Source organism: Wolffia australiana, chromosome 3 (assembly GCF_029677425.1).
Source record: "Wolffia australiana isolate 7733 chromosome 3, ASM2967742v1".
Classification (NCBI taxonomy): domain Eukaryota; kingdom Viridiplantae; phylum Streptophyta; class Magnoliopsida; order Alismatales; family Araceae; genus Wolffia; species Wolffia australiana.
In genome coordinates this window covers 2,697,122-2,710,025 of record NC_135837.1, presented here as the reverse complement: position 1 = coordinate 2,710,025, position 12,904 = coordinate 2,697,122, and the positions used below count along the sequence as shown (strand labels likewise).

At 36.7% G+C, this 12,904-nt stretch overlaps 1 protein-coding gene across 1 annotated transcript; it reads right to left on the bottom strand.

Moving 5' to 3' along the window:
- Positions 1 to 9,365: 9,365 nt before the first annotated feature.
- LOC144700611 (coiled-coil protein) lies at positions 9,366 to 12,661 on the bottom strand. The gene is made up of 6 exons (XM_078572055.1): positions 12,397 to 12,661; positions 11,794 to 11,921; positions 11,522 to 11,625; positions 11,061 to 11,148; positions 10,183 to 10,244; positions 9,366 to 9,687 (listed from the first exon to the last, which is right to left on the bottom strand). Exons 1-6 carry the CDS (start codon positions 12,507 to 12,509, stop codon positions 9,535 to 9,537), a joined length of 648 nt encoding a protein of 215 aa, XP_078428181.1. The 5' UTR covers positions 12,510 to 12,661; the 3' UTR covers positions 9,366 to 9,534.
- Positions 12,662 to 12,904: the final 243 nt, after the last annotated feature.

Sequence of the window (12,904 nt, the reverse complement as noted above, 5' to 3'; positions counted from 1 at the left end):
GAATAAAAAATATATTATCTAGAGTGTCTTGACCGAAAATATTACGATCAAAATTAAGCTTTTGCTTAATTTTAATTAATCTCAAACAAAATTAAACACAATTAAGGCCCATTGAATGCAAAATTAATTCATTCTTGAATTAATTCATTTGAAATAGAATAAAAATTATTACAGAGTGCCTCCCTGTGGTTCGACCCCTTGCTTGCTCTATACATAGTATTAGGTGATTAAGGGCTATTATAAATTTTATTGCATATGTCTAAAAGTGAAAATAACGACATATTTTACATACCAATTTTAGGATTATCAATACCCCAAATCAGGCGTACAAATATCAGGAAAGTATATGACCTAAGGATGTGGTAACTTAATTTACCATGTGAGTAGAAAATATAAGGGGATGCTTAGGGTTGAGGCATGTAAGGATTTCTTGTTTGGGATCTTGCGGGACCTGTGCAGCCAAAGATAAAGAATCTTATTGTAGTATACATTATGTTATGCATTTAGGTGTCTGTTATATTTGTAACATCATCAAATAATTTTGCATTGACGTTATACAACTCAATTGATTATGTTCCTGATATGTTTTTTCTCTAAAATGGCTACCCCTCTATTAATACTTATTTAGATACTTAAAAAACCCGTATGATTTTAAGTAGATCCACCAACACCCATAAATCTTATGTGTGTGAACCTCTAGGCCCATGTATTAGTCTAGTTAATTACTTTTATACCCCAATGGCATTTATTGGCCTACCATATTAATTAACTATATCACCATATATATATAATCAATCAAGGATCAATTATGACATCAATAGGTTAAGTTTGAAGCATGTGGGTTGCCAATATACATCTCATGTTTTAGGAGATACAAAGTAGTAACTGAACTCTCTCATGGAACCTTTACCAACATTGATTATTGTAATGTATAATGCTGCATTCATGCGAGACTCCCAAATGAATTAGGGTATGATTATTTTTCCAACCCTAATCCATCATTCCAATTAGTTCTTATTAATAGTATATAATTGGATAATGCCTTCTCTAACATTTTCACTACCCTTTCATGGATTTAATGCTTCTTCAAATCAATCTCCCCATATAGTGAGGGAGTACTATCCCAGATTAACCAGTCAATCACCTTTGTGTACCTCTTTCTATATCTGAGCTAAGAATTGTTTGAATCCTGTATCAGAATATAGTTTTTCTTTCACAAAATGTCATTGGTATGTCAACTAAAAGGACTAATTATAGATCTGTTAAATTTGTTACACAAATCAGTCTGATTGGCATTTAGGTATAATATCATTCAGGCCTTTTACATATAATTTCAATGAAATATTCTCTTGAAGAGGATTTTTTGTTTGTCCTTAGTGTCTCTACAATAATTACGACAGTATCAGCCTTACTTATCGTATGAGTAGGATCAAATAGTGCTAATCGATCATGGTAGTATGATATCCCTCGAATAGGAATTTTAATAATACATCTTTAGAGAGTAGTGATCACTGTATTATGATCTCATCAAATTTCACGAAGTTATTATAAAACACACAAGAATAATAATGATATTTATTTCTAGAGAAAAGGCAACAGCGAAGGACCCTTCCAACGGTGGCAAGAGCAAAAGGAGGTGAGTGACACTGCTCTGACGACTCCAGTCATTCAGGACGGTGCTAGAGAGAGCCTAGGGAGATAAGGTTTCGTGTGAGTATGGAGGAGAAGAGCCAGGGAGTCGCACACCAAGGTTATGCGGCAAACAACCAGCGCTGTCACCCTTGCTTATTGACTCAAGGCAAATCAGGTTGTATCTCTGCTCAACCTGGTAGAAAATCATTTGATGCACACAATTGATCCAACTCATTTTGATTTGAATAGAGGACATTATCGATTTCGTTATTTTTTTGTGAATCACTTTCATTTAGGCATTTCTTCATGCGCCTAGTGTGCATTCGAAGATATCAATGAATTTATCTAAGTTCCTATTCATTCAACCTTAGAAAAAAGGATAAAAAATATAGATATACATATCCACTTACTCCTATTTTGGTCTATTTCAGGCATTCTGTCAAACACCTCTCGGCTGTTGATAGAACGACCCTTATTTCACTCTATTTTTTACTATAAAAATATATTAAAAATATAAATATATATAACTATATAGTAAGTACTAAACCTACATAAGTTGTAGCCTACCAGTATCATATATTATCATTCTTATTTCTCATCTTAGTCTCTTTATTTACTCTTAATCTATCACTCTTCCTATCTAGCTACTTAGTTATACTATAAACTAGATAATTCCTTCTTCTCTCCCTATTTATCTTAAACTTAGTATTAAATTCTTAGCATATACAAATACTTCTCTAGCTTACTTATCTAGACCTAATTAAATATTCTCTCTTCCTATCTATCAAAACCCTACTCCTATTCTTCATTATTCCCTGTCTAACTAAGATATTACTATCATTATCCTTACAGACACTTCATATTCACATATATCTCATTACTAGTTAATTAAATAAACTTTTAGTCTCTATTCATAATATTTTACTATTCCATCTATCTTATTACTCTTCTCTACCTTTTCCACTCCCTACACTAATATCATCCTTAACTATAATATCTAATATCTTACTTCTTTATTATTTCCAGTCTCTATAAACAGAAATAAATAACATTTGATATTATTTCTCTCATATCTAGGCTCTCATCCATCCACTATTCTCTCCATTTACTTACTTCTTATCTCCTCGTACGTTCACTGTCTTTAGTACTAATATTATTGCTCATTTACTATAACTCAAGTATTAAATTCACATCTAAAGGCCAGTCCCTGTGGAGACGACCTTGCTCGAACTATAGTTTTGAGTGAGTTTTATATATTTATAAAATTTCTTTGATTTTGGAAAATTAAAATTACAACAACACTACAATGACACATGTAAATTTCCTTCATCATAGGGCTATGCTTGGCATGGGCGGAGTATAAACTGATGTTAAGGCAGATGTCATACATGCAGCGGTAACAGTATACAGGTCGGGGCTTATGGCCTAATAACTCTGATCCAATGATATGTTCGGTCATGTAGTATGAACAAGAGAGATGGAGAGGGTCTCTAGTGGGATGGAGAATGCCAAGGGGATTTGAGGACGAGTAGAGTTGGCAGAGTGGGAAATAATGATTAGACATTTTCCCCATGTAAATGATGAGAAATATAACTAGTATAACCATTTTCTATTGTATTTTAACTTTTTTGCTGAAGTATAATGTCATCTTCAGTTAAAAACTTGGTACCAACAATCACACTGACTTGGTGTATATAGTTATATAAATAAACTTTATAATATATATACTCCACCCAGTTTATAAGAAATAACACATGGTATCACAAACTAGTTAGTAAATAATGGTTGAACATATTCTTAAGACAAAATTATATTTTGAAGGAAACTACATCTTATTGTAAAATATTAAAACAAGTACTTTGAATCTAGGCAAGAGGACATTGTATAGTTCCCCAAAATATGAGATGATAAACAGATAGAGAAGCTACTGCTAGGTTTCTGTCTTGTTTAGTACATTTACAGTTCACAACTTTGACACACCAGGATCAGATATAATCTTGAGGCAATAATTTATTTCAATAGCCTTTGGTTGGGTGCTAGGCGGCACCTGGATAAAATTTCAGACTTATAATAGGCTTCAAAAATTTTTCCCAAAAGGGATGATCCATGGCATCTCAATCAGAAAAATCAGTAGGTTAACAACTAGGCTATGTTTCAACTTAAAATGAATTCTTAGTATATGACAATGAAATCTATGTAAGCTTGTGAGATAATTATTTAATTTTATTTCATTCCATTTTGAGATGTCAATGGAATGTTCTAAGGGACTCAATATTGCCTGAATTGTAAAAATAATGACTATAAAAACAACAATCTAATATTCAAGTCATGTATAAACATAATTTCTCTCATATATAACTGAGACTCTAGCTTAATGTGGACAGGATACCTCAAAGATATGTCAAGAGACCTCAAAGTTAATGTGGACATATTTTGAGATAAAGGGACATTAGAGGCTAACATAAATGCATTATTGCAGATTTAGGAATTTGGCTGAAGTAACAAAAGCCACCACACCATCATTAGAAGGAATGACGAACAATCTCTTTGTCTCACCTTTATTTGAATATTGTTTGGCTTCATCCAATGTAGCCAAAAAAGTGAGGTATGAGTTTAAAGGAGAGAGAAGCTTCAAATAAATATTGTATTTAGAAGGACGTGGTTTCGAATCTTCAAATAAATATGTTTTCTGCATCTTTTTATTTTTTGAATGGGTTTGATTTGACTTTACCTCTCATAAAATCAACCTTTTCCCTTTGCAGATGTATTCATGTCTTAGGCTTGGAGCCTAGTAGGTTAGGGGGTTACAATGGTCAAGAATAACCCTTGGGCTAGTAAAAATTTACTCAGATATAATATAAATTGTTAAATAGAGCCCCTTAATGTACTTTTGTTTCATTGATTAAGTGACTCCTTTGTGTGTATTAAGTCACTTAATATGGGCCAGGCTTGGGCATTGGCCCGAGCTCGCTCTTGCCATGGGCCCAGGCCCAAGTCATCCAATGTATCTCATGAGTATTGAAACGCCAAACTCTGAGCACAAATTAAGGTTGTCTTTTTTCCTTCTAAAACCTTAAATCTGGAGGTTGGCTACTGGTCTTTTCTGCTCTAGCTGAGCTGACATGATATCATAGCCATGACACGAATGCCATTGTCTCAATTTATCATTCATTGTCCTCTGTCGCTGATCGTCACCAGCATCCATATGGCCTGGTGCCACTAGGAAGAAGTTTTTCCTTCAACCTATATGATGGAGCGAGATGTTGCATCTAGCATTGGAGTAACTTCACATTGATGATATTGTGTAGAGAATCATGTTTTTATGAAGATCCTACATTCATTGCTCGAAGTACCTCACAAAGTTCCACACAAATTCTACATAACAAATTTCTATCTGTGTCTGAAGTTTTTTATGATAACACTGAAGGCTAGGTATTTGAGTAAACACTTAGTGAACGACCAAGTGATAGAAGATATCCCAGGGTTTGAAGCCTGGGTCACACAGACGGGCTTCATCCGAACTTGGATTCTTGTCATTCTAGCCCTTGAGATGTATGATAACTTTCTCCACATTGATATTGTGAAGCAAATGAGGGATATGATCCACACCAATTATTCCAAGAGGAATGATATTAGGAGGTTTTATGCTCTCATTGACCGAGATCAAAAAGGGACGCACGGTAACCTGTCTATTATGAAATATGCATGTCAGTTCAATGTAATTTGGTGTCAAGTGGATCACTAGTAGCATGTCAAGTCTCCTAATGGGAAGATAAGAAACACACTCGTAGACACCAGATGTTTATGTTTTTGGTAGGTGTGAATCTCATATATGAACATGTTAGGAATCAGAACATTTTGTGGGAGAAAGTATCAAATTTAAATGAAGCAATCCATAATCTCACAGAGGAAGAAAGCAGACTGAAGTTCTGCTCTGCCAATGAGAGGCATGACTCCTCGCCCTTGTTCTCTAAGAGAGTTCCTCCGCCAACTAAAGGACAGGAGGTCGAGCAGGAGTGTGGACAGAATTTTCTTTGTGGCAAAAAAATTGACTCAAGAGATGGAGTCAAGGAGGATCTAAGGGATAGCAAGGATTTTCCCACAGAAAATGAAATCAATATACCACGGAAACTTGTTTCGAGATCCATGGATATCCTTAGAGGAAGGAGAAACAGAAAAAGGTCTAAATTTCCCAAACTTACAGAAGCTCAAAATACATAATGAAACTAATGGGCATGCTCAATTCTTCATTCCTCATCAGATTTAATGAATATGTCATCACTTTTGGACTTCTATATCCTAATATTTTTCCATAATGGTCTTGGATAATGGATACTAAGCCCACTAACCATATGACCATGTACAATGTTAAATATATCAATTATGTTAGAATTGATGGTCAGAGAAAGGTTATCGCTGCTATTGGATGACTTCAGGTGGCTGTTATGGGTGGTTTTAAGTTGGATGAACTGGTAGTCATTAATAATGTTTTACATGTCTCAAAGTTGAAGGCCATGTTTCTTTCTCCCTCAGAAGTTTGTTTCTCATATTAGCTGCTCAGTCACTGTGAATTTCGATGGATATTTTCTATATGACAATGAGGGGAAGAATACTACACAAATTAGAGGCAATGGAAAACTATTATTTTGGAAGAGAGAGATCATCAGTGCTTCTCAGAAGATTATCATGGGAATAAATTTTTCTGCATCGTGATTGAGTGGGACATCACTTCATTTAAATTCTCAAATGTTTATTTCCCTCTTTGTTTATTGGTATTGATGTTAAAACTGTTGTATGGGTGGCATGTCAACTAGACAAACACAAGAGAGCTACTTTTGGTCACGTCAGTGAACCTACCCAAATTTCATTCTTTCGTGTCACAGTGACATTTGGGGGCTCATGCCTATCTCTGGTCTTACAGGAGCACACTGGTTTATTTTTTAAAATATGAGAGTGCAAGTGTTGTGAGATGGTTCATACCCAATTTGGGTTTACCCTTTAAAGGTTCAGATCTGACAATGCCAAAACTACTTTAATTATGAAGTGGCTGATTATTTTGAGTGATGGGCCATCGCTCATGAATCGTCATGCATGAGAACACCTAAACAAAATGGGCTCACCGAAAGATGTATAAGTTGTGTTGTGGAAACTGTTAGGATATTGTTAAATCAGTAAAATGTCCATAAATTATATTGGAAAGAGGCGATTTAGGCAAGTACCAATTTAATTAACCACATCTCATTAAGTAAATTTCAAACTCATCTTCTCCATCAAATTTTTGGGTGTGTAGCCTACGTGCACGATTCCTCTCCAACAATTGGGAAACTCAAACATGTTCAGTCAAATGCATATTCATTGGTTATTCATCTCATCAGAAGGGTTGCAGGTTCTATCACCCTTCATTAGATGTTTCTTTGTCTCTTCCAATGTGACATTTGATGAATGTGTGGCATTCTAAAGAAGTGATATCCCTCAACAGCCAACCAATGTGATAGTCAATTCACCGGTTGATCCATTGAGTCTGCCATTTCACTTAAATATATAAAAACCAGTGAATAATATGGAGCAAAACTCCCAGGAGGATTGTGATGACTCCTGTATCATTGACATGCAAAATCAGCACCAAGTCCAGAACATCCACAAGTGGATAATGAGGAAGCAACTCCTGCTGTGTTTGAGTCGGGGTCTGGAGAGGTGAACTAACCAAATAAGGAAGATGTTAGTGGCACATTGCATTGCTCTCAGGGACCCCTTTATCTCATTGTGATGCTTATCAGACATGCTCTCCAAGGTGGATTGAATTGACGCTCCAAGTCAGTTGAGCAAGCTCTTTCTAGCAACAAAAGGAGTCAAGTTATGGATGAGCAAATGACAACGTTGTAGAAAAATGGCACTTGGAAGACAGTAACACTACCTCCATGCAAGAGAATCATCGGAATTAAATGAGCCTATATTATGAAGTATTGACCTAATGGAGAATTGAAACGTTATAAGGCTTGGTTGGTATCCAAGGGTTTTACACGGTCATATGTATTTTATTATTTTGAAATGTTTGCTCCAGCAGACAAGCTGGATAGTGTACAGATCCTTCACGCCTTAGCTGCTCACATAGACTGGAATGTTTGACGTATATAATACTTTTCTCAATGGTCAGTTGGAAAATGAAGTTTATATGACCATACATCATGGATATAAACATGCCCATAAGGCATATACGGTTTGTAAATAGAAGAAGACCCTATATTGTCTAAAGTAGTATCCACAAATGCGGATTGGCACATTTGCCAAGACTATGAAGAAACTGGGGTATTGTCCAAGCAATGGAGATCACACCATATTCGTTAAAAGTCAAGTGTCCGGAGTAACAGCCTTGATCGTATGTGGACAACATTTTAATTTCTAGGGATGATCCAGTGGAAGCAAATGATCTCTAGGAATCACATTTATTAGTATTTTATATTGATGCATTGGGGAAACTAAGATATTTCTCGGGCATGACGGTTGTTTACTCCACATACGAAATATTTATGTCACAAGAGAATTACATCTTAGTTATTCTCATGGAAGCATGTCAATTGTCGCCCAAACCTGCGAGCACTCCGGACGATCCAAACACAAAACAAGGTACTGGAGAGGAAAGCCTAGTGACCTGAGAATTATACAAGTGGTTGATTAGGATATTAATTTATCTGAATCATGCTAAGCCTGATATTGCATTTGATTTAAACCTACTCAGTCAATGTGAAGTACGCCAATAGGCCACTCATTGCATTCTGGCATGCCTAAAAGGCACACCTAGCACAGGTGTCCAATTAAAGAAAATGAGAAATAAAGTGTTACGGTTTACACCGGTTCTGATAATGCAAGCTCTGTGATGGACAGAAGGATGACATCGGGGTATTGTGCATATATGTGCAAGAGCTTTGTGAGCTGGAGAAGTATGAACAAACATGTTGGCAGATCTAGTACTGAAGTGGAGTTCAAATGACTAGCTCAAGGTATATGTGAGATCATTTGGAAGAGGAATCTAACAAGACCTACCATTCCAATTGGAGGAAAGACTGTGTACACTATGACAATAAGTCAACACGATTGCCCGAATCATAATGAGATCGATCGTCATCTCATCAAAGAAACAAATGGAGCTGATATTCTCCAGCTGCTGTTGGTGGAATCCTCAGATCAGGTTGGAGATATATTTACCAAGGGGCTTCAACCTTGTGCAACCTTCAAGGAAGACACGTGACACATGATAGGCGAAAAGAAATGATACAGAAAAGAGCTGTAACCCCCTCCTAATGGTTATTAATCATCATAGCTTTTACTTGAGATTAAATAGAACTTAGACTGAGAACAGAGCAATGTTGCTTTGTGGATAATTGAAAATTGTGGTCGCATTGTCATATTCATTTCTTAAAATTTAACTGATGATTGTTCAGCAAATCAAAAGGGATTTTTTTCTGCGGAGAAGCGCACAAGATGCTCCCTAAGTCCCCATTCAACAGCCATGATGGGATAAATGAGAAGTCCAAGGAAATTTCAAGCCCTTGGTTATATTTACGACCCAAAAAAGTTTTAACTTTCTTCCAACAAAGTTTTAACCAAGTATTTTTCGTCCTAGGATTTTTTGCCAACTGGTGCACTCACAGAGTCATACTAATATTGTAATTGCTGAATTACGCCATAATACGGTAAAAGAACATACACACGAACAAGCCCACATGATTCTAACATTACTCTAAGAATATATAGAGGCCCTGGCAAAATATCTCAAAGTTTACAAGTGTATATATATCGCTAGAGTCATCCCACCCATCTCCAAAATGTCCTCATTATTGAAGTAGAAATTTCACTCTCGGTGGGTCAAATCCAGCAGGAAGAATGATGAAGCACTTACAAAGATCACATGAAATCTTCTTCCAGTTCCTGCAAGGACTTGCTGGCAGATGCGATCTGCCTGTTGGACGTCATCTTCTCCGCTACCATGAGGCCTTTGTAACTTCTAATCTCTGCTTGCTTCTCCTTCTCCTGCCTTTCCATTTCTTCGCGCCGTTTCTGTGTTCAAATCAATGCGTAAATACCTGGATTTTCTGTTTTCTGCATTATTTTCCTTCATAACATAAATTTTCTTTTCTCGCCAGATGTTCTACATTAATAGATCAATTTGTGCGTTCAACTGGATGCATGAATTCCTGGGTTTCATATTTTTTTGTATTCCTTCTCTGCATCAAATGATCTTTCTTTGTTCACCAGACGCTCTACATTGATCGATCAATTACTTCATTCAAATGGATGCATGAATCGAGGGTTTTTGTTATTGCGTACCCATTCCATTAACCTTACACTTTTTGCTTTCTCGCAAGATGTTCTGCATTGAACGATCAATTTCAGATTTAAAATGGATGCAGTAATCCCTGGATTTTCTGAAAAAGACATTTGTATTCCTTCTCGTCATCTAATTACATTCCGCATCGATCGATCAATTTCAGTTTCCTTAGAGAGAACGTACATTCATACGCATTTTCACCAAGGCAATTTTAAAGTGCTCACCTTATCCCTCAATTGAAGTTTCCTCTCTGCTCTTTCCGCTGCATTTATAGCCTCACGCTCAGCTGCACAATAAATAAACCTTTAATATCCATAAACAATCCCAATCCCATTTCATATATCATATGAATGACTAGATGAAAACATGACATATTATTTCCTCCTGCACATTTTCATTCAAAAAAAAAAAAAAAAAATCCTCCTGCACACAGCATTATTCACCAATAGTTTAGAATTATGTTACGAACCTGCCCCATGCTCCAAATAATTATTAAGCTTTTTCGATATAAAAACAATAGACTGTTAATCATTTGGGAACAACACACGCATCAACTAACTTGTTATGGATGAAGACTAATGAAGATTGCAGAGTTGAGAGAAAGTGTTAAGACCCCAATCAGGGCTTATCAGAAGTAAAGGTGGCCCAAATGGCCCCCACTATTTCCGGCCCATAAAGTGGCTGAATATGACTCACGGTACACCGGTGAGCCATAAAGGGGGAGATCAATCGAGAGACGGAGACAAACCCTTGATAAGAACTCCCCATTCTTCTCTTGACTCAACCCACCCTGATCACTATCTGTTTCTGTCGTGGTCTCCAGCGAAATAGTCGACTATGCGGCTTGGACATCATGTTGGATTGCGGGAAAAACAGCAGCATTGCTGTTTTTTCCATTCTCTCTCTCTCCGTCCTCACCTGTTCTGCGACTTTGCATTCTGGAACATTGATAGCGTTGTTTTGAATCCAAAATATTTGAGCAAGGAAAGGGTCCTGGCAGATAGTATCCTTTGTGGCGGATATTTTACAGAGAAAACATCATTTTAAAACTAATGAAAGTTAAACATTTGAACTTATGGGAATAAAAGACACAGGGAATCACCTTTCAAGTCGGGCTTCCTTTCGACTTTCGACTTATTCAGCCGGTTCACTATTTCATTTATCCGTTTTTCTACCTTCACTGTGCGCACCTAAAAAGGGCAAGCACAACAGCTCTCAGATCTACGCAGATAGAAAATAATTTAAAATATATCGACCGAGTTGTGTAGAAAAATGTACATGCACAAAAAATTATCATCAATTTTCTTTCATGTTGCAAGCATATAGAAGAAATATCATGCTTTCTGAGATGCTAAATTCAGCTTTTCAAGATTTCAAGTCCAAGATGCATCTGAGTCAATCGGTAAAATACAAAAAAAGAGGATGGAGAAATTTTTACAGGAATAAATTAATAGGACATAGGGCTGGCGTGCGGGCGTCATCGGAGGAATGATTGTTCAAAAAAAAAATGTGACATAGCGGTTTTGGAAACCTAGAGTGAACAAATATGTGCACGTGGCATACCATTTTAGGATTATGAAAACCAACTTGCCCAACATCCATTGAAGGAGTTTTCTTCAAGTTGTACCATGGCGTGTACACGACATCAATATTGTTGACCTTGTTACCTGCCAACAGAGCAACATTCAAACATTTTGTCTGTGTAGAATGATTTTTTCCTTTTACGAAGCCTTAGTTTTCAATTCATGTTTAAGAGAAACAATAGTTTGATGTTCTTGGTATTTGAACCAGGTAATAACAAGAAATTGGATTTAAAATACAATGGAAGCGATCACCTTGAATGGAATTAGCTTTGACGAGTTGCCCACAATCTTCCAATAATCCTTCACTAATGTCGTCGATTGTCTGACCCTTATTTAATCTCAGGTAGACATGAGCTGAGGACATTTTGTCCACATGAAACCTCAACAGAAGAAAAAATGAAAAATAAATTCCGATACCTTTCGTTGATGCACCTTGAATCTGGGTAAACGATAAAAAAATAGAGAGATGTGAAGGGAATCGCTAGGCGCATGAAAACTAGCACAATCGGCAAAAACTTCACAAATTTGGGAGAAATGATAATAATCAAGAAAATGAAGTTCACGACTATTGTAAGTCGGAATCATGAACTAATATTGAAATCACGAACTCATGAGGAATTCGACAGGAAAGAGGCCATCAAATCGACCATTTTTCTTCCAAATAGAAGTCAAATGACTCAGGAAAAACACAAAACCCCCACCCCAACAAATACGGACCAACAAAATTCCATGCACTAAAGTCAATGCCACGCGCGGCGTACCATAATCCAGTGCAACCACGTTGAACGAAATCCGCAATCATAAAATTTCAGCAAAGAGCCGAATAAAAAAGACACGCATCAAGTGAAGAATTACCAGATATCCTCGGGGAAGCCGTACTTGATAAGCTCCTCGTTTTCGTGCTTATCAATGCCCATGAAAATGGTGTAATCTCCGGCCTCGGGCCGAGCTTTGAAGTAGAAAACCATATAGAATACACTCGATCTCTTCCTAATTAAATACCTGATTCACCGATCGCAGCTTCAATGGCGAATTAGGGTTCCCGAAATCGTACTCCCCCAGCAAGATCGCAGCAATTGCAATCAATCAACTCCGCCATTGATAAAATTGGGGCCAGTCCGGATGAAGAAGACGCATCCCCCCTGACAAACTAAACGGACGGTTCAGATTTGACGATCGCTTTGGGCGCCACGAATTAAATGGTCCGGATCTTGTCCAGCATTGATTAGACTTTAAATATAAAGAGGTTGAAATAAGTTGGGTATTATAAAGGCCTTTCGTTTCCACTTATGAATTAAAAATAGTTAGATAATAGAAAATCCCCTTTGATTTCGATATGGATTGTTGGGACTAGTGGTTTTGA

Coding starts and splice junctions, on each gene's coding strand:
- LOC144700611 (XM_078572055.1), bottom strand. CDS start 12,509: ATGGTTTTCTACTTCAAAGCTCGGCCCGAGGCCGGAGATTACACCATT. Junction 11,922..12,396: donor GGCTTCCCCGAGGATATCTG/GTAATTCTTCAC, acceptor TCTTCTGTTGAG/GTTTCATGTGGACAAAATGT. Junction 10,245..11,060: donor AAGGAAGCCCGACTTGAAAG/GTGATTCCCTGT, acceptor TTTATTGTGCAG/CTGAGCGTGAGGCTATAAAT.